This window comes from Panthera tigris, chromosome X, assembly GCF_018350195.1.
Source record: "Panthera tigris isolate Pti1 chromosome X, P.tigris_Pti1_mat1.1, whole genome shotgun sequence".
NCBI classification, from domain to species: Eukaryota; Metazoa; Chordata; class Mammalia; order Carnivora; family Felidae; genus Panthera; species Panthera tigris.
The window spans coordinates 87,482,720-87,503,883 of record NC_056677.1 but is presented as its reverse complement, the minus strand read 5'-3'; the positions used below and the strand labels follow the sequence as shown (position 1 = coordinate 87,503,883).

The following is a 21,164-nucleotide window of genomic DNA, read 5'->3' as shown; positions in this document are numbered from 1 at the left end:
CCTTTGAGGATTGCAAAATTCATCAAATTTCTGCTAGACCAGTTTGTACTCCGGCTGCTCCTCTTGACTGAGCGAGAAACTGTTGTAAACATCCAAAGCCTCAGGCCCAGCAAGCCAGGAATAAAGCTTCTTTCTGTCTTTTCTGTCAATGCCTAGCAGATGTGGAACAAAACAGTGCTTGGGCCATTTCCCATCTCATTCATGATGGCAGGATTCCACAGTTCAGGTGGGGCTTTCCCTTGTTTTGCCCCATATGGTCCCATTCAAGCCCTGCTTCTCCCGTGTGGCATCAGACAGGCCCAGGGTCAAGTCCTGACTCTGCTGTTTCCTCCGCGAGTGCCCCTGGACAGGTCATTTCCTTTCCTCTATGCCTCAGTTTCCTCATTTGCAAAATGGGAATGACTACTTACCTTGCAGGCTTGGCTGTGAGGATTAAGCAAGATGATGAAAGCACAAAATGGGTTCTTAATCAATGGTGGCTGCTGTTACTGCCACTGTGGTATTTGGAGATTTCACTCTCCTCTCCCCTTCTCTCCCACCTATGGCCTGTATCCTGATTCCAGTCTTCAAGGGCTGACCTTTTTCATGACTGTGTAGCAGTCTCCACAGCCTGATGGCTAGATTCTTGGGGACATGAACTGTGTCCTATACTTTCCCTATAGTCTTGCTGCGCTTAGAGTAGGCAATTTATAAATACTTGTTGAATTCACTTGAATAGGTATTTCTCATCCAAAGGCAGTCTGGCTCTTTTACAAAGGTTCTATGCAAAGGGAGGCTTTATTAAGAATGAGGTCCTACCCTACTAAACCATCAACTGTGGCCTCTGTCTAGGCCCCAGGCAGCCTCCATGGCTTGCGTCAATCACTCTCAAAGCCCAGCTCCCTCACACGGTTATTAGTTGGCAAGTCTTTGCCCACTCTTTGTGAATTCCTGGGGAATACAACAGTGAGCTGGGGAGCTCTGCTCTTTGGGAAGATGAGTGGGTGCTGGGGGATAGGATCCAGGGCCAGGGGGACACTCTGAAGAACACCTACCTGGCCTCACAGACCGCACCACCACAGGCCGCTCACTGCCAGCCACGAAGCCAAAGCCATATATAGGGTCTCGGTGAATGGTCACTTGTCGCAGTGTCTCGGCTGGCAGCTGCTCACATTCCATATCATTTGCGCTCTCTTCCTGCATCACATGACTGAGGGAAGGGGAAGATGGGAGCAAAACAAGACGCAAAGGCGACTAAGCCTCAGAGCCAGCTGGGAGGGACACTGGTTAGGGTGCTGGCCATGGCATCTGAGAGTTCACACGTTTAGCTTCCTGCGTCCTGTGGAACCAGCAGAGGCAATGGCGGCCTCATATCTCAGGCTGAAGAAAGACACGTCTAGAAAGGAAAAGCCACTGTCTACAGGGCCAGAGCCAACAGAAAAAAGCTGTTGGCACAGAACTTGACATTAGAGTCAGCCCTTTCCTCCAACATATGGGGACTCTCTAGAAGGAGCGTAAATGCAAATATGTTATTATGAAAGTTAACCAGCATTGCCCACTAAGTTGGCTAGTAACTCCCGAAGGGAAACCAAAACCTTGAGGAAGGGACCACCAAACAGGCAAGTAAGTGGGGAAGGGAAGCAAAGTCATTTCAGAATACACCTTCATGAAGTCCTTGTGCAATTATAAACTTTAATATCCCTTAGACCATATATAAGAATAAACTATTTAGATGGCATACACAAACAAATGAGCTAATGCTGAGGACCATCACTGTACACAATTGTACATAATGCCAACTTATTTCAGTTAATGGGACAACTGGAAAATGGCTCCTATGGGCAAGCAGGGGAGCTGTGTATTGTGGCTGCCAGAGAGAACCCCAATGAGCCGGGAGAAGAAAAATCACCACCCCAATACCTGTGAGAGACTGCAGATGGCTCTCCCGATGCCCACAAATGAAGTCGTTGAAGCTTAGGAAAATTTCACAAGGACTTCAGGAAGGTTCTACAGCAAGGGCCAGGGTGAAGCGGACTGCAAGCAAAGATGGGTCTGAGCACAGTCTTTGAGTGAAGAGCCCTGAGGGGTGAGGGCATGGGGACCATGGAGCTTGTGAGAGGGCACTGGGTGCCAGGCGCAGGGAAGGAGGTAAAAAGGGGAAGAATGGCCAACAGGCAGGGCAGGTGGAGGTGGAATAGAAGACAACAGAGTCAAGAGACTCAAAACCTTACCTCCCTGCCTCGGCACCGCTCAGCCCCCAGGCTTTCTGGTCTAACAAATGGGATTGAGTTCCCTAGTCCCACTGTGTGTATGCTCAAAAATTCAGATTCCAGGCAGGGCCCTTCTGAACAAGATACAGAAGGGCAAGAGATAATTAATCAAACTAGTATACGGTTTGTAAAAGAAGTGGGAGGTTCTGACACCATGAGGGGGATTGTTGGCAGGCTAGGAATACCAAATTCCTCAGTTGCAAATGGTTTCAAGTGAGTTGGTTGTTTATCAGGACACAAATTCGATACTGAGACTTGAGGACTATTTATCAGGGGGTGGGAGATTTAGAGTAATTGCACAAAAGGAAAATTCACAGTCTTGGGACCTTTGTCTCTCTCATAGAAGAACTCAGGAAGGAAGACAGACCATGGCTTACTTAAGTCCAGTCACATCAACACTGGCTGCACCCAAGCTGGCTTGGGGTGTGTCTGTCGGGGTACCCCTTACGGAGGCAGAAGGGGCTGGTCAGGATGAGGTCAGGCCTCCTGAAGGTAAATTCAGAAACTGGCTCCTTCCCTCTCATGCTGGTAAGACAAGTGGTCATTTTTCAATGGAAAGTCATTCAGAAGCTGGAACATGGCTGGCCGGTATCCTAGATAGGCACCCCTGAAGGACAGGGCCTTGATGAGGGTGGCCTCAGGCTGGTACCTCTCTCATTTCTGCTCCTGGTGGCAGGCAGGAGCTCGGCCTTGAAGGGAGCCAGAGAACATCTTTCTGCGGCTGCCATCTTGCCTCACCCCTGGGGCTGCTTCCGAAATGAGCCCTTTGCTTCCTGTCTCCAATCTCATTGACACTGAACGAGCTTCTTCTTGGGGGTGACACCGGCTCATTTCTGACATGAACAACAGCTAGGGCAGGCCAGAGGATGAGAGCCTGTGGGGCTGTGCAGCCTGTGGGGTGGGGAGCAGGGACACTTGCCAGAAAGATCCAGGCACAAGTGGAAGTGCTCGGTACACTGTCCTGAGCTCAGGGCCCCCTGGCCACTGCAGCCTCAGTTTTGCTGCCTTTTTCTTTTTCTGAAGCTGGGCACACTTTAGTCTCCCATTGGGCCAGAGGCACAGCCAATAATGATGCAGATAAACACTCCTGGAACCAGAGGAACCAATAAGCTAAGAGCCTTTTGTGACACAAGTGTTTTTGCTTTACTGTTTTGACTCATGTGAATCCATCAACAAGTATTTATTGAGTGCCTACTCAGAGCTTCGAGGGACACAGGAGTTACAGATCTCTTCTGCCCTCAAAGAGCTTCCAATCTAGCGTGGGGAGGAAAGAGAGATGAACTCTGAACAATTAGAGTGGTAACTGAGAATACCATAGAAAGTCCATAATTAAGGTCTAACATGTGTGTTCAGAGAAGGGGGTAGAGAAGCCACAGAGAGCCCCATGGAGGAGGCAGGAAGTGTGCTGGATGGCCAGGAAAGGGCAGTGATGGGAAGGGAGACAAGATGCCGAGCTCTGTCCACAGGCGCCTCCATGTTTCCCCAAGGAACCCAACAGCTTCTCCCACAGCCGCAGAAGTGTCTCTGGGTATGTCTAAAACACATTCGTCCCCAGGCTGTCCCTAACTGAGCTGGGCTAACTGTCCCTAACTAGATCCTCCCCTGAATCTGCAAGCAGCCCTTTCCTCACCTGCGCCTTCCCAAGTGTCTCTGGTCAGGGAAGACACACCTCCGTTAACAGCCCAGAAGGCCATTTTACAATGCAAATGGAAGTTGTCCCTTCCCTCCTGGGGTTTGCATCTTTCAGTGACTAGAGCTCAGTCTCTCTGAAATTTGCTAAGTGCCTGGAGACTTGGGAGTGACAATGCAGGCAACCAGTGACAGATGAGAGGAGCTCAGCTGTCCACGGAGCACGTGACTTCCCTCCTGGGGGGAAAAAGGCAATTTACCTTTGAAAGATGTTTGGGTTTTGGTCCCTCAAACAGGGCAACCCTGAGCAAAATGATGAAGCAGCCAGAGCTTGTGGCCCTCCCCCGCCCCAGCTTTGTTTCTGGGACCTGCTATGTTCTGTTGTTTGCCCCTGCACATGCAATGCCTTTATTCTGATCCCTTTGTGCCCAAGGCCTCTAAAGGTGTCCCTGCACCCCACTCCAGTGACCTGGGTAAAAGCCTCGCCTTTCTCTTCTGCCTAACAATAATGACACTTTATAGCCAAGTGGTTCTTTTCATTTTTACACCCATTACCTCATCTGAGAAAAGGTGCTTTCACATCCATTATCTCCTCCCAGTCTCTAACTATCCTGCCAAATAGGCTTGGTGACTGCTCCTCCTCCATCCCAGCCTCCAGGCTAAGTGACCCATGGAGGCTAAGCACATTAGCAGCCCAGCTGGAGCCAAATCTCTCGGAGGGGGCCCACAATCCTGGCACCCCCACCCACAGCCACTCAGGGTTCTGGACCCTCTGGCTGTTCAGTCTTCACCACAGGGCTGGCCCAAGCCCGTGGCCAGCAGCACCCCATGTCCTGGCTGAGTCTGGAAGGCCCGCCCACGTCCTAATTAACATGTCTCTGATCCTGTTCACTCAGCGTTGCTGGGAGAATGAAATGAGATAATGGCTACAGAAGCACTTTGGAAGGTTAAACGCATCACGCAGATGTAGAGGTGGTGATATTACTGGTAGCCTCTTTCGGGGTGGCTGGAGGAGCAAGGGGAAGGGAGCTGCAGATAAACTTCACCGGCTTCACACCAAACCCAGGCCCTTCCCCCAGCAACTTCTTGCCGGCAAGAGGCCACCCCACGATGGACTCTGTCTCCTCATTTCCCAGGCAGCTCTTTTCCTGGTCCAACTATCAGCTGACTTGGCTCTCTGTGGACGCCCTGACACCAGTTCCTCTGTGGGCTAAACAGATCCCTCCTGCCATCCAGAGAGAGACTGGTAGCTGGAGTTCCTACTGTCAACTGTTGCTAGGCAGGACATGGCTAAAGGACAAGAGAACTGAGAAGATGGATTGATTCTGAGCTAATGCTCTTTGCCTGACACTTCTGGGCAGGAAGATAGAAATGTAACAGCTAGATTCCCAGGCATCAGCTTTTAGTTCTCCATCCCTCCTTGCCTTTAGCTCCCTTTTCTTTGTTTGGTTGGCTCCTTGGAAAGTCTTGTCCCTCCCCTCACAACTGGTAGGATTTGGAGCCTTGTGGGGCCAATTAGCTGTCTGATTCCAATCACAGGAGCCTGACTCTCCCAGACGCTCCAGAGATCCAGCATGGCAGCTGGGTCCCCAGGAGATGCCATCTATTCCTCGTGTTGAGGATGGGAGCCCCATCCCTGGGGCTCTGAAGCAGCTGCTCTGGGAGTCCTCTTGTAAGGAGCTTGGACACAAACTCTTCTTTTAAAGGAGGCCTTGCTTTGGCTAGCTGCTTCTTACTCCAGCAATGCTGCTCAAATTCGAATGTGCATACGAATCACCTAGGGGCATTGCCAGAATGATTCTGATGCAGTAGGTCTGGAGTAGGGTCTGAGATTCTAGCAAATTCCAGGGTGGTGCCCATGCTGTCGGTCCACAGACCACACTTGGAGAAACAAGGATCTTAAAGATCACTATTCTCAGACAATGGGAAGGCCACAATCAGGAGGGAGGACTGAGGTGCTTTTATTCCATTGGGTTATGGCATTGAAGGCCCCAGTTAGAATACAAATGCTTTCTTGAACACATAAAGTCATGCCAACAAAGGACTCACTGGCTGAATCCAATTTATCCCAGAAGAAAATAGGGAAGGCTCTAAATGGATATGAAGTAAGACAAGTAAGGTTGCATTAGGGAAAAGGAGAGAAAGATCTGGATAGATTAGGCACTACTTAGCCCTACTGAAGAGTTTGGTCAGCAGAAGGACAGCCTGAGTACGCGAGACATCTGGGACTAAGGCGAGGAACACGAAGAAAGAGCGGACAGTGCAGAAAACAACAGCCGCCATTTACTGAGGACTCACTATGCACCAGGCACTGTCCAACAACCTCTAAGGAGGCAGTATTACTGCCACTTTACAGACAAGGAAACTGAGATTTAGGAGGAGAGATTAAGCAACTTGTTCCGGTACATATACCTGTACACACTGTGGTGGGACCACAATGTTAACCCACGTCTGTGGGACTCCAGGGCTAATCTTCCTACATCGTTTCTTTTCTTTTCTTTTTTTTAAGTTTATTTATTTATTTTGAGAGAGAGAGAGAGCATGCACATGCATGTGGGTAAGGGCCAGAGAGACAGGGAGAGAGAGAATCCCAAACAGGGATGTGGGATTTGACACGGGGGCTCAAACCCATGAACCTTGAGTTCATGACCTGAGCCGAAATCAACAGTCAGCTCAACCTACTGACCCACCCAGGTGCCCCTCCTACACCATTTCTGCCAAGAACCTGTGGACTGAGCAGATGCCCAGCAGGCAACGAGGAGACAGGGTGGGAGGCTTCAGCAGACTGCTTCTATGCAAGTAAATGGAGATGCATCCCTATGCTGTCTTGTCAAAGCAGCCTCCCTTGAGTCACCTCATCAGAGGGGACACATTGTGGAGACCCAGGCCTCAGAACTGACTTCCCATACACCTCTGAGTCCACCCTCCCCTACAGGAGACTCAGCTCATAAGGCCCCACGTGCCTGTTAATTTCGGTCATCACCAGAAAGATGTCCACTCACCTCTGGTAACCCCTCAGAACCCAGACTCTCCTCCCCACAGTGGTCTATTTGTACACTAATGCCACTCTTCTCCCTTCCAACCCTTCCATTTTGCCCTCTGGAGCACAGCAAATTCTCCGATGTTGTCAATTTCTTCTCTGAAAGTACCCTTCACCTCCTCTCCCAATGAAGGTCTGATTTATTCCTTGAGGACATCACTTGCCCACCAGCCCTCTCAAATGGAAGCTGGGTTTTTTTTTTTTTCATGCTCAAAACTCAAGACCTTCAAGACCTGCATGTGGGGTAGGTGTCCTCCGTGCTTGCCAATGTCACCTTTGAGCCACTACTCCTCTTTCCTTTTGCAAAAAATCCTGCTCCTTTGAGGAACACGCCTGCCACCCACCCCTACCACCTTTTCTGCCCCGCCATTGCTATCTACAACTTCCCGCATAGTCCCCCCACATTCACTGAGGACTTCGGTTCCTGGTCACGTGTGATCTTCCCATCTACTCCAATTCTTATTTTATTGTGGTAAGATATACATGAAATTGACCATTTTAATCATTTTTAAGCATACAGTTCAGTGGCATCAATTTTATCACATTGTTGTGCAACCATCCCCACCATCTATCTCCAGAACTTTCTCATCATGCCAGAGTGAAACTCTGGACCCAGTAAACACCAACTCCCCATTCCCCTCTCCCCGTCAGAACCTAGCAACTACCATTTTACTTTCCGTATCTATGGATTTGCCTGTTTTAGGAAGCCATGTAAGTGGACTCCTACAACATTTGGCCCTTTCTAATTGGCTTATCTCACCTAGCATAATGTCTTCAAAATTCATCTGTATGAGAGCATGGGTTGGAATTCTCTTCCTTTTAAAGTTTAAATAATACTCCATGTGTATGTGTGTGGTACATCTTATTTATGTGTCAATGGACAGTTGGGTTGTTTCCACCTTTTGGCTATTATGAATAAAGCTGCCAGTGAGCATGAGTGCATAGTTATCTGTTTGAGTCCTTGCCTTCCTGTCTTTTGGGTATATACCTACAAGTGGAATTGCTGGGTCATATGGTAATTCTATGTTGAATTTTTTTAAAGGAATTGCTCTATCATTTTCTACAGTGACTGCACCATTTTACATTGTTTTTTAAAAGATTTTTTAATGTTTATTTTTGAAGACACGCACACACACACACACACACACACAGAGAGAGAGAGAGAGAGAGAGAGAGAGAGAGAGAGAGAGAGAGAGAGAGAAAGCAGGGGAGGAGAGAATCCCAAGCAGGCTCCAAGCTGCCAGTGCACAGCCCAACATGGGGCTCGAACTCACAAACCATGAAATCATGACCTGAGCCAAGATCAAGAGTCAGATGCCTGAGCCACCCAGGTGCTTTGCACCATTTTACGTTCTTAACCACAATGCAAAATCTGATTTCCCCACATCCCTGTCAACACTTGTTAGTATTTTCTGTTTTTCTTTTTTGATAACCACAATCCAAATGGCTGTGCCCACTGCATACTCTTGATATCATTGTTAGTGAATTGAACATACACATGGCTATGGGGAGGCCTTCAGCAACTGCTTCCCCCACTTCACTCGGTTCCTCGCTCTATCGTCACACCTAGACTTTGGGTGGTCATCAGATACTGCACCACCTCCCCAGTCTCCCTCGCCAACCTGCCATTTGCTCCTATCCCATTTATCCTGGCTGTTTACCTCCCACGGGACTCCCACTGCAGAAATAACTAGAAGCGTCATGATCACTTGTTCACTTCCCACTTGGGATTCCCTTTTCCTAGAAATCTCTTCTTCCATTCTTTGTGTTCCATTCAGGTCTCAGCTTAAATGTCACCTCCTCAGAGACGCTTTCCTGAAACCTTTCTCCTATTTACTTTCTTTTTTTTTCCCCTTAAGTTTCTTTATTTTGAGAGAGACAGAGACAGCAAGAATCGGGGAGGGGCAGAGAGAGAGGGAGACAGAGAATCCCAAGCCAGCTCTGTACTGTCAGCACGGAGCCTGACGCGCTGCTTGAATCCATGAACCCTCGAGATCATGACCTGAGCTTAACTGACTAAGCCACCCAGGCACCCCTCCCATATTTACTTTCTTACTGTCCTTGAAGCTCCCTCTTATCTTTGTTTCCCTTCATGTCCAAATTAGAGCTCCTGGTTTACCATTATGACCATTCTCTTGCACCTGCCTTTAACTCCCTTATTTCCTTGTCTTTCACTATTCTTGCCATGCAAAACCTCATTCCTCAATGACCTCAACCATATGCATTCTCTGTGCCTGCATCCAAGTACCTGAAGGCAGTTGGAGAAAAAAACACATGGTGGAGTCCAAGGCTTTCACTTTATATTCACGGTCTCAAACCTGGTGTGGGCCCACAGTACTGTCTGGCCACCACTTTCTCACTCTCTAAAGTGATTATTTCATAATTCCTCCTCTTTGCTCAATCTTCTGCATCTCTCCATTGGTCCCAACATGCCTCAGCTGATGACCTTGTCCGTATGTGATTGAGGAAACACAAACCATCAAGTGAGAGCTCCATCCCTCATCTTACCGTCACCGAGTCTATACTCCACCCCGCCTACAGTTGTACCCCTTATTCCTTTTCTCCTCCAATTAAAATGGAGTATGTTTCTTTTCTTCTACTAATGGCACATCTCTTCATTTATGCTCTGGTACCATCCCCTCTCATCTTCTCAAGGATTTTGCTCCTTTGGTCATTCAATCTCTTCCGTAACTCATCAATCTCTCCGCCTCTCTAGAATCATGCTAGCATGCTGATGGAAATAGCCCATCCTTAAGAGAAAAAACTGAAACCACCTCCCTCCATGCCACAGTCCTCTTACACTGTCCCTTTGTCCTGCTCCCTATCACAGAAAAACTGCTCAAGAGTTTTCCACACATATTGTCTCCACTTTGACATCTTCCCCTTGCTCCTCAATCCATTATAATCTGGCTTCCACATCCATCACTCCATAGAGTTGCTCTTGTTAGGGTCATCAATGGCCTTCAAGGTCAACTCTCAGTTTTTATCTTACTCAACCTCTCATTGGCTTTGGACAGAGTTGGCCATTCCCTTGAAGTACTGTCTCTTGACTTCTGTGATGGTCTCCTGAGTCTCCAACAACCTCTCTGCCCACTTTTTTTTCTTCGTCTCTTTGGTGGGCTTTTCCTCCGCTACTGAATCACTAGATATTGCCATTCTTCCCAACTCAGTCTCAGGCCTTCCCTTCTCTGCTCTCTTTCCAGGTGGTCTCCTCAGTCCCCTGGCTTTTAAAAAATTTTTTTTAATCTTTATTTTTTTTTTGAGAGAGAGAGAGAGAGAGAGAGAACAAGCAGTAGAGGGGCAGAGAGAGAGGGAGACACAGAATCTGAAGCAGGCTCCAGGCTCCAAGCTGTCAGCACAGAGCCCAATGTGGGGCCTGAACTCATGAACTGCGAGATCATGACCTGAGCCGAAGTCAGATGCTTAACTGACTGAGCCACACAGGCGCCCCTCCTCAGTCCCCTGGCTTTAAATACAACCTGTATGCACACAATCCCAAATTTGTATTCTACTCACACCTCTTCTGTGAGCTCCCAAATTCTTATATTCCAATGATCTGTTCTGTCATCTCTGCTTTTATGTCTCACAGAGTTCTCAAACTTAACATGTCCAAAACTGAACTCTTGACTCCCCTTCCTGCAGCCCCCCCCACCCAGTCTAGGCCTCTCTCAGCTTTCCCCATCTCAGTACATGGCACCATCATCTCTTTAATAACTCGAGCCAGAAACCTTGGAGTCATTCTTGAGTCCTGTCCCTCCCTTTCCATCACCACTCCCCCTCCCACCCCCAACAGCAAATCCCTTGGTAAGTCTTGGTCGCTGTTCCTTCTCAATCTGACCAACACTCTCCATCTCCACGGCTATCACCCTGTTCAAGTGACTATCATCCGTCCCCTGGATTGCTGCAGACACCTCCGTCCTGGTCTCCCTGAGGCCACAGTTGCCTCCACTTCAGTCTGGTCTCTATAGATAATGCAAAGTCCAAATCAGATCCTGCTGCTCTCCTCCTGCTCAAAACCCTGCACATGTCTCCCACTACAAGTGAATACCATCCAAATTCTTCCTTCATGGCCTGCGAGAGACCCTGTGTGATCTCCTCCTGTCCTCCTTGCCAAACCCTTCTTAAGCTATTCTTACTCTTGCCTGGTACAATCTGGCCCCACTGGTGTTTTTTTCCATTTCTGAACACATCAAGTTCTCTGCCACCTCAAGGCCCTCCCACTTGGCATTCCTTTTTCACCTGGAAAATTCTTTTCCCATTCTCCACATGGTTGATCTTTCACCCTTCAGGTCCCCACTTAAGTATCGCCTCCTCACAGAGGCCAGAAGCCTTCCCTGAGAACTCTGCCTTGGTCATCCCCATCACTACAGCCTGTTTATTTCCCTCAGGAGTCTCATCACGATATATATTCATTTATGTGGTTATTTGTCTAGAAACTCCATAAGAGTATTGACTGTGTCTCTTTTGTTCAACATGGCATTTCTACCACCTAGTATGGTACCTGGCACATTGCAGGTGATTAATAAATATTTTCTAAATGGATTGATGGATGCCTGGGTAGGAGTGATTCTGAGGCATACAAATTATGATCCCTAGGCCACTCCATGCAATTCATTATCAAATGCCTACTGGTTCTGTCTCAGCCTGTGAAAGACAGGTTTCTGGATGGGGAGTCTGGCTGGTGGGAGAAACCCCTCAACATCTCTGGCCAAATACAAAGGTGGGGAGCAAATGGAGTGAATGGAAAAGTATAGGAGAGCTACGATCTAAGAAGAAATGGAAGCTGGCATGGCTCCAGTCCTTTTAGGGGTATGAGGGTGAGAAATCTAACATTTATTCCTTCTCAGGAAAAGAATGTTTCTTTAAAGGGCAAATAATTCTTTCAGAACAGCCAGGGGCCTGGAGGTCGGACAGGATGGCTTTGGATAGCCCTTCCCACTCCTAGCAGTCTCCTACTGGGTAGAAGATCCGGTTTTTTTTTTTTTTAAAGTTTATTTGAGAGAGAGCAGAAATGGGGAGGTGCAGAGAGAGAGAGAGAGAGTGACAGAGACAGAGACAGAGAGAGACAGAGAGACAGAGAGAGAATCCCAACCGAGCTCAGTGCTGCCAGTGAGGAGCCCGACCTGGGGCTCGAACTCATGAGCCTTGAGATCATGACCTGAGCCGAAGTCAGATGCTTAACCAACTGAACCACCCAGGCACCCCAGATCTGGTTATTTTCTGAGGGCTGCCTCCCTATTACCATCCAGTTCTTCATGGCCCTGCAACTTCCTCCTCAGCTGAGCCTGAAGAGGCATCTTCTAGAAAACCTGCTTGTGTCTGGATTCATTTTCTGGTTGTCCAAACAGTTGCTGTTCCCCAGTGGGCTGGGATGGAGAACACCTGTCACCTGTTCTAGCAGGTCACAGGGGGAAGGTAGAGAGCCAGAGGCTATCTGTCCTTCCACAAATACCTGGAAGCCTGGAGTCACCTCACAAAAGACCAATGCTCAGATGATGCCTCTGAGCAGATGCTGCAGAGGACCCTCTGGGAAGCCACCCCCCTGCTCCTCCTTACTTCTCCCCTCAGGGGCTACACATCCAATAGACTCAGACATGTTGTCTAATGGGCCTAGATACCCTCATAAACCCTTCCTTCTGGGGCTGCTAGCCCAGTGACAGATGTGAGGACTGTACCAGATGTGAGGCTGATGCCATATGGCACTGTGGGTCACAAGGTCTGAAGCTGCTGCCACTGAGCTGTGGGAGTTAGCAAGGAGATCCTTGTATTTTAGCCCCTGCTCACTTGTCACTGGCAGAGGCAGGGAGGGTGAACAGGAGCAAGAAAATATTCACGGAAGCTTAAAGGAGGGGTCACATCACTCCAGAGAGCCCTGGGCACCCCTGATCCCACCTTCCATGTACCACACCAAGTATTTCTCGAGGGAGGCAGAGGCAGAGATCAAGCCAGAGGGGGAGAGAGAGAGGAATGGAGGGGAAGATAGCTGAGTGGGAAAGGGGGCCAGACAGAGCTGGGGTGGGGGCATGACAAGAGGCAGAGAAAAACACAGAAGTAGAGATGTGAGACAAGAGGAGGGCCTCAGAGACAGTGAAGGACAAAGGACAGGCTTGAGGAAGATGAGGCCAACAGAGAACCCATGGCCACCAACTCCACCAACTTATATTAGCTCTTTGGGGGCCACTCCAATGCCTCACCTGCTCTCTAAATGCCCTTGGGCCACTCCCAGCTCTGCCTTCAGTCTCCTGCAGCTGCAAAAGGGTCACATGCCAATCAGAGCCTTCTGATATGGGACTTGGGGTGGTCAAGCTCTTTGGGAAGGGGCACTGTGGTTATGCCATACTGACACCACGATGGCCCTCCCCATTTCACAGATAGGGACGTGGTGAGCAAGGGCACATCTGAAACAGCCTGAGGAAGACACCTGGGGTGCCATCCTGACCTGGGTTGATCCCCCAGCCACCAGAGGCTGTATTCTTCTTGGGAAAGAGAATGAGATCAAGAGGAGAAAATAGGGAGGGGAGAGAATTCCTTAAGCTGGGAGGGAATGGTCATAATGGGAAAAGTGGAGTTGGCATGGAAGGGAGCAGCAGGCCTGAATTCTTCCCCTCAATGAACACATCTCTCGGAGGCCAGGCTGGGTTTCAGTGCTCTGGCACAGAATGCTAAGCCAGGAGAGGGTCCCTGGCCACCCAGATCTCTCTCTCCTCTTGGATCCTAGCCTCTAGTCTGCCAAGGACTGAACTGTAAACAAGGCTTGGAGGCTGGATAGGGGGAGCAGGTGTGGGCAGGAGCTGCTGGAAACATCCCAACAAGTAGCTGCCTTTAGCAGCCAAAGATCCAGGGCTCAAATAGCACCCCTCTGGGGGCTGCCTGGCAGGCTCTGGCTATACAGGGCTCCCAGCAAAGCCTCCTGAAGCCAAACAAGGGCCTACTCGGCTGGCTGGCTGTGCAGTCTCCCTCCTATCCGTGAGGCTGTCAGGCATTGACAGCCTGGGCCACCATCTTAGGATGCCCCCAGCTCTTGACTCTGGTCAAACAGCCGAATCTCAGAGTTGGCAGGGACCTTGGAAGTTATTTACTTCACCCTTGTCCACCCTCTGCTGACTTCCAGAAGCAGCAGGGGAAGGTTTTCTAGAGGAGGGGCCATATTTGGGCCAGTCCAGAGGGAGGGCACTGAGAGCAGGCCTGGAGACAGAAGGGAGCAGGGGGGTTATGGCAGGGGCACGGAGATAACAGCCTGAGTGAGGGAGGGGGTGCCAGGAGAGGTTAGCTAGGAAGCGGGAAGTTGAGAGGTTTACTCTCCCTCTTCCTCTCTCTCATGTCTGGTTCTGCTGGGGCAAGAGGTCTTCTCCCCAGTGGCCCCTTGGGGAGCTTATGAGGAGATGGGCAGGCCAGTCTAGACATTCCTGGAGAGAGAAAGGCATATCTATCCCATGGCTTTGCCGAGATGCCCATCTGCCCCCTCCTTGCCTGACACGATGCAGGTGGAACCTGAAGCTCAGGCACCATGCCCAGCAGGCACCAGGCTGACCTTTGGTGAGGGAGAAGACAGGAGCAATCCTCGGCTTCCTCCCTGTGCTCTATCTTCAAGATGTCCATCCAGGAGTACCCAGGTGGGGGCAGTGCAGAAATCAGGCCAAGAGCAACTCCACAAAAGAGGTTATGTGAGCAGAGGACTGATAAAATCATATCACCCTCTCTGGAGGTGTCCAGAGATGCCAAATACAGCTTCAGGCTGAGACCCCTTCTCTCCTGCCTGATTGCATCTTTCTGCTGAGAGAGAAGAACAAATTATAAGGTCTTTCCTAAAGAAAAGGAAGATCCTGGGGCACCTGGGTGGCTCAGTCAGTTGAGCATCTGACTTTGGCTTGGGTCGTGATCTCACAGTTCATGAGTTTGAGCCCTGCATCAGGCTCACTGCTGTCAGCAGTCGGATCCTCTGTCCCCCTCTCTCTCTGCCCCTCCCCCGTGTGTGTGTGTGTGTGTGTGTGTGTGTTCTCTCTCTCTCTCTCTCTCTCTCTTTCTCTCTCAAAAATAAATAAACATTAAAAAAAGAAAAGGAAGCTCTCATGGAATCAGAAAAGGGAGAGGGAGGTTGGTGGACTCTCTACCTAAGAATAAAAGCCAAGGGCAAGGGCAAGTGCTGAGTTAACTATATCAGACAGCATGAGTTAGCACGCAAACACTCTGCACCTCACCTGTGTTGTTTGTTTGGTGAGGGGGTGCTGTCTGTTTCCTGGAGGTGAAGGGCAGTAAATTTGCAAACTTCTAAGGGCTTGTGGGCTTGTCTCTGGGTGGAGGTGGGGGTGGTAAGGAGATCGCACCCTACTCTCCAACCAGACTTGGGGGAGACAAAATCCTAGGGGATCCTGAGAACTTGCAGGCTCTCTCCTCAGCAACACAGATTCAACGATGGACCCCAGACTTGACTGACTAAGGTAGAAAACCAGACCCAGGCATTTCAGAAAGAACCAAGAAGGGTAAGGAAAAAAGGCGTGTGTGCGTGTGTGCGTGTGTGTGTGTGTGTGTGCGCGCGCGCGCGTGTATAGCTTTTTTGCCTAACCCTCAGTTACCCAGAACATTCTATTAACCATAAAAGCCCTTCCCCAAGCATTCAAGTTTTGGCATTACAGTGTATTTGTATTTTTTTCAGTGATTAAAATCTGCAGAGCTGGGACTTGATTGTAGAATAATGCTAGTTCGCTCCTATCTCCTTGCTTGTAAGGGGAACAATAGCAGAGACCCTTGCGTGAGTCACGGGCTCCCTCCACCAGAATTTAGATGCATTCATTCATGCATTTATTCATATATGCAACAAAAATTTACCAGGTACCTCCTATGTGCCAGACATGGTGCTGGGTACTGGCGATATGAAGATAAAACAGGCCCCATCTCTCCCTTTCAGAGAGTCTGTGGTCTGAGGTGGGAGCAGGTGTGTGAACAAACATGAAACCATGTGTCACCTGGAACCACAAGGGGCAGCAGAGGATGTTATGAGAGCTCCGGAGGAGGGCCCATTCCCCACCACCCCCATGACTTCCAGCAGACGCCCCTCCCCGCCCCCCCAACTAAGCTGAGTGGTGAAGGTGAATAGGAGTCCGCAGATGGTCAAGGCGAAGGACCTTCCAGGAAAGGAATGTCAAGTGTGACAGCAAACGAATAATAGGAACGGGGGAAACCTCTAGGTGTTTAAGCCTCTGCAATGAAAAGAAGAAATAATGGAACAAATTCAGGCAAAACTGAAGGGAATCTTCAATTTCTGGTTGCAGGAATGAGGGCAGAGGACTTGCGCTACCTACTGGCTCCTTTCACGTGGCCTCGGAGATGTGGCGCTGCACTCAGGGAGGCCACACTGATGACTAGAGACACAGCCCAGCGCTGGGGTTACCAGCCATACATCTACACACTGCCCAAAAGCTACACATGGAAGGCCCCCCTCTCACAACAGAGAAAGAAAAGGGAACGGTAGCTTGCCAGCAGATGCACTGAGATGCATCCACAGTAATGGAGACCAAAATCACAAAGCTCACATGCCCTAGTATGGCCATACTGAAGAAGGCCCACTGAAGCCAGCTCTATTTATTGGGCCAGGGCCAGGGCCAGTGGTGGGGTCCCCCCGCAGGGCCACATGTGAAGCAGAAGAGCCCCTCCCCTTGGGACCCGGCCACATTCTGTTCACCCCAAGGGGACCATCCTGGGGGTAGGAGGGCTGACTATCAATAGGACAGCAATAAGACTACTCAAGCGTTAGCAGTATTTCTTACTACTGAAATCCTGGCCAAGACACAAGCCCCCTCTCCTTCCCCAGGAGGTGGAAAGATGGCTTTGCTCAGCATTGCAAGCAAGGCTCTAAAAACTTTTCAGAAAATAATTCCTAGCAGAGGTACTCAGATAGAGCCATAATGTTGGATTAACAACTCCAAGCCAGCAGACCAGACACTTGTCTAATTAATAAAACTTATAAAGCAGAACAACTTCTTGATGTTGCAGGCATGGCACTTAGTACAACAACAAAACCCAAATCCACACAGAATGCTGCATGTTTTCTGGGAAGCCCTTTCTTCTACAACTTGTACGATCCCTTTGTTCATGCAAACGGGGGCTGAGGAAAGGAGGGAACAACGGTGCAGAGCTCTGGGCAACTGGCTGGGGAGGGCACAGCTCAAGGGGCCCAGCTCAGGTAGGTGATGAGGGAACGTCTGCCTCTTGAACAAACCTGCCAAAGGTTAGCTCCAGCCTGGGGTGTGGGCTGGAATCCCAATTCTGTGACAGGTTACTCAATCTCCTGAGTCTCAGTTCCCTCATCTGTAAAATGGGGCTCATGATAGTACCTACTTAAAAGTATCTCTGTGAAGATTAAATATACAAAGTGAGTGCTCCATCGATAATGGCTATTAGCAATGATTATGATCTTTGTTCTATTTAGGCACTTACTAACAGGACCCACTGTCCTGTTACAGCCCACTGGGTTTGCCTTTCTCCACAGAATGTAATGAAGGTGGTTCAAGTCCGTTTGGACCTTGGGCTCTAACTTCCGATCTACAGAATAAACAAGCTTTTTCTGTAGGGAAAACAAACCATTCTACAACTTCATTAAAGCCAATTTCTCACAACATTTCTCATGGCTAACAGCGGGGGGGGGGGGGTGGAGATCCCATCTCTGCTTCTCCCCTGCTGTGGGACCTTGGGCTTGTCCATCTCTCAGTTTCCATCACTTCAATTTCCTCATCTGTAAAATGGTGCTAATGTGAGGATCTACCTCGCAGCTTTGTTGTGAAGATTAAATATACTACATGTGCTAGGCACACAGAAAGCCCCAAGTGAGTGCCAGCTACTGTTCTTCTTGTACACAGACTCTTACTGCTACCTAAAAGCTTGTTAGCCCAATGCTTGGCACAAAAGCAATGTGCCTACTGTGATCATCAGTGCTCTCAGCAAAGGAGAGTGACTGGGGGCAGAGGAGCAGAAGGGAGATGGGGGTCTTTTCTGAGCAGGAGACTAAGTGACTTAGGATGAACTCACCTTTGTGATCTCAGCCATCCGCCCCTCCCTCCCCCGCCCTTGAATTTTACACAGCTCAGGAAAAGAAAGTGACAGGTATGCCCCGGCATTTCCCGATTTGCTAAGGTTTCTACAAGTAATGCACCATCTGATAGGGTGGTCTTGTTTCTAAGTCCCGCGATGCTGCGTGAACGCTGAGACCATTCCAGGGCAGCAGGGCAGGCAAGCCAGGGCGGCTGGGCCCTGGGGAAGCTGGGGCCCGGGGTGGGGGTTGTGTGTGGGGGGGTGCAGGCGTCTCGAAGCCCGGGAGCTGGGGCTCCTCGCCCAGGGGGTGGGGGATGGGCGTAGCGGGCGGCGGGGAGGGTAGGGCCCGGGCCCCAGGAGGGGTCACCTCTGTCTCCCCTCGCCAACGACTGCCTCCCGGCTTCCCGCTCTCCCTGCTCCTGCTCTCCCTCCTTGCTCCCCGCCGCTCCAGCGGAAAACTTCCCGCTCACGCCGCCACTTTTCCACGGCATCCAAACCCTCAGCCCCGCGCATCTCGTCTTCCAGTTCCCTCGCAGGCGGTGCGGCGAAGGGGCCCGCGGCGGCCCGACGCCCGGAATGGCTCCTTGGGGGCTCGGGGCTCCCAGCCGGGCGGACGGAGGTCGGCTCCCGACGCGCCAACTCCGTCCACCGACTGCGGGCGCCGAGGGGGCGCGCACCCAGGCCCAGGGGCCCGTGCCCGCACCGCGCGGAGTCACTCGGAGGGGTCGGGGGCGGGGGCCGGGGGTGCGGGGGGGCGCGGGGCAGGCACTCGGCTGCCGACCTCCCAAATCCCCCAGACTCCAGCCTCGGCGGCCGGGTGCCCCGCTTTCTGGCCTCCTCCCAGGCGAGCCCGACCCCCGGCCGCTCGGAGCGCCGTACTTACTGTCGGAGCCCTCTCCAGGCCGGGGTTGGGCTGCTGCCCGGCCCCGGGAACCCCGTCGCCGTCTCCCCTTCGCGCTGCCCCCGGCTGTGCCCCGCGCCGACCGGAGCGACAGCGGTGTCTGTAGAAAGAGAAAGATCACGACTGCCTTAGAAACCCAGCCCCTGCTGTGACCAGAATCTTAAAGAAGGAGGCGACTGGCTCGGCCCCAGAGCCGCGGCTGAGGTGGCGAACTAGCGAGGCCGCTGGTAAACACGGCGTCTGCTGCCTCGCGCCCGCCCCACAGTCGGCCGCGGAGGAGCCCCCGCCTCCCGTCCCCCCTGGCCGGGCCCCCGCGGGGGAGCCGGGGAGGGGCCGTGCGGATAATCCAGCGAGCACTCGGTGCCGGTCCCCGGGCTTCACATCCATTCTCTTACCCCAGCATCCTCCCCAGCTGACAGAAATTAAAACCGACGTCCAGGGAAGCAAAGCAAATCATCCCAGATACGCGGGCTAAGCAGTAAGTGGTGGGGCCCGGCTTCGACCCCAGTGGGATCTCAGATTCCGCTGCTGCCAGCCTCAGGAGCCACTTCGTGCTGCTGCAAAGCAACATTTGAATACCCGCGTCTCCACCTCCCGTGTCCCCATTTCTCTGACAGCACTGGGGACGAGTGGCAACTCCAGGCCAGTTTGCTGATGAGGGTGGAGATGGGGACCTCAGGAGGCTGGATACTGACTGCAGTGCCTAGTGCCATGGAGTGGCCATCCCTCTTTACCCCAGACCATTCACCTACTATGTGCCAGGCCTTGTGGGACACACAAGAAGGTACAGAAGATTAGTCTTGGTCCAGGTGCCATACAGGAGGCAGGCACTGAGCCTGTGACGTCTGTCTGTGTTATGCTAGAAGGATCAAGTGGGGGGAGGTGCAGAGGCCCTAAAGGAGCTCAGAGACCCCTCCCACAGCAGAACCTCAGGGAGCCTCTGGCGGGGACATGGGGAGAGAAGAGGCTCACAGGGACAGGGTGGGGAGGGTGATATTCCTATAGGGCTGATCTGACTCCTTCCTGGTCCTGGAGTCAGGGTCCACACCACTCATTCCTCTTTATTTTTATTTTATTTTATTTTATTTTTTCAATATATGAAATTTATTGTTAAATTGGTTTCCATACAACACCCAGTGCTCATCCCAAAAGATGCCCTCCTCAATACCCATCACCCACCCTCCCCTCCCTCCCACCCCCCATCAACCCTCAGTTTGTTCTCAGTTTTTAACAGTCTCTTATGCTTTGGCTCTGTCCCACTCTAACCTCTTTTTTTTTTCCCTTCCCCTCCCCCATGGGTTTCTGTTAAGTTTCTCAGGATCCACCTAAGAGTGAAAACATATGGTATCTGTCTTTCTCTCTATGGCTTATTTCACTTAGCATCACACTCTCCAGTTCCATCCATGTTGCTACAAAGGGCCATATTTCGTTCTTTCTCATTGCCATGTAGTACTCCATTGTGTATATAAACCACAATTTCTTTACCCATTCATCAGTTGATGGACATTTAGGCTCTTTCCACAATTTGGCTATTGTTGAGAGTGCTGCTATAAACATTGGAGTACAAGTGCCCCTATGCATCAGTACTCCTGTATCCCTTGGGTAAATTCCTAGCAGTGCTACTGCTGGGTCATAGGGTAGGTCTATTTTTAATTTTCTGAGGAACATCCACACTGCTTTCCAGAGTGGCTGCACCAATTTGCATTCCCACCAACAGTGCAAGAAGGTTCCCGTTTCTCCACATCCTCTCCAGCATCTATAGTCTCCTGATTTGTTCATTTTGGCCACTCTGACTGGCGTGAGGTGATAATCTGAGTGTGGTTTTGATTTCTATTTCCCTGATAAGGAGCGACGTTGAGCATCTTTTCATGTGCCTGTTGGCCATCCGGATGTCTTCTTTAGAGAAGTGTCTATTCATGTTTTCTGCCCATTTCTTCACTGGGTTATTTGTTTTTCGGGTGTGGAGTTTGGTGAGCTCTTTATAGATTTTGGATACTAGCCCTTTGTCCGATATGTCATTTGCAAATATCTTTTCCCATTCCGTTGGTTGCCTTTTAGTTTTGTTGGTTGTTTCCTTTGCTGTGCAGAAGCTTTTTATCTTCATAAGGTCCCAGTAATTCATTTTTGCTTTTAATTCCCTTGCCTTTGGGGATGTGTCGAGTAAGAAATTGCTATGGCTGAGGTCAGAGAGGTCTTTTCCTGCTTTCTCCTCTAGGGTTTTGATGGTTTCCTGTCTCACATTCAGGTCCTTTATCCATTTTGAGTTTATTTTTGTGAATGGTGTGAGAAAGTGGTCTAGTTTCATTCTTCTGCATGTTGC

The 21,164-nt window shown here is 50.4% G+C and overlaps 1 protein-coding gene across 1 annotated transcript in view; it reads right to left on the bottom strand.

Annotated features, from left to right (window-relative positions):
* Positions 1-18,974, bottom strand: part of FRMPD3 (FERM and PDZ domain containing 3) — an 85,410-nt gene extending 66,436 nt beyond the window's left edge. Inside the window, 2 exon segments of the mRNA XM_042974946.1 lie at positions 1,035-1,189; positions 18,827-18,974. Of these exon segments, the coding sequence (XP_042830880.1) occupies positions 1,035-1,182 (148 nt within the window). The 5' untranslated portion in view covers positions 1,183-1,189; positions 18,827-18,974.
* Positions 18,975-21,164: the final 2,190 nt, after the last annotated feature.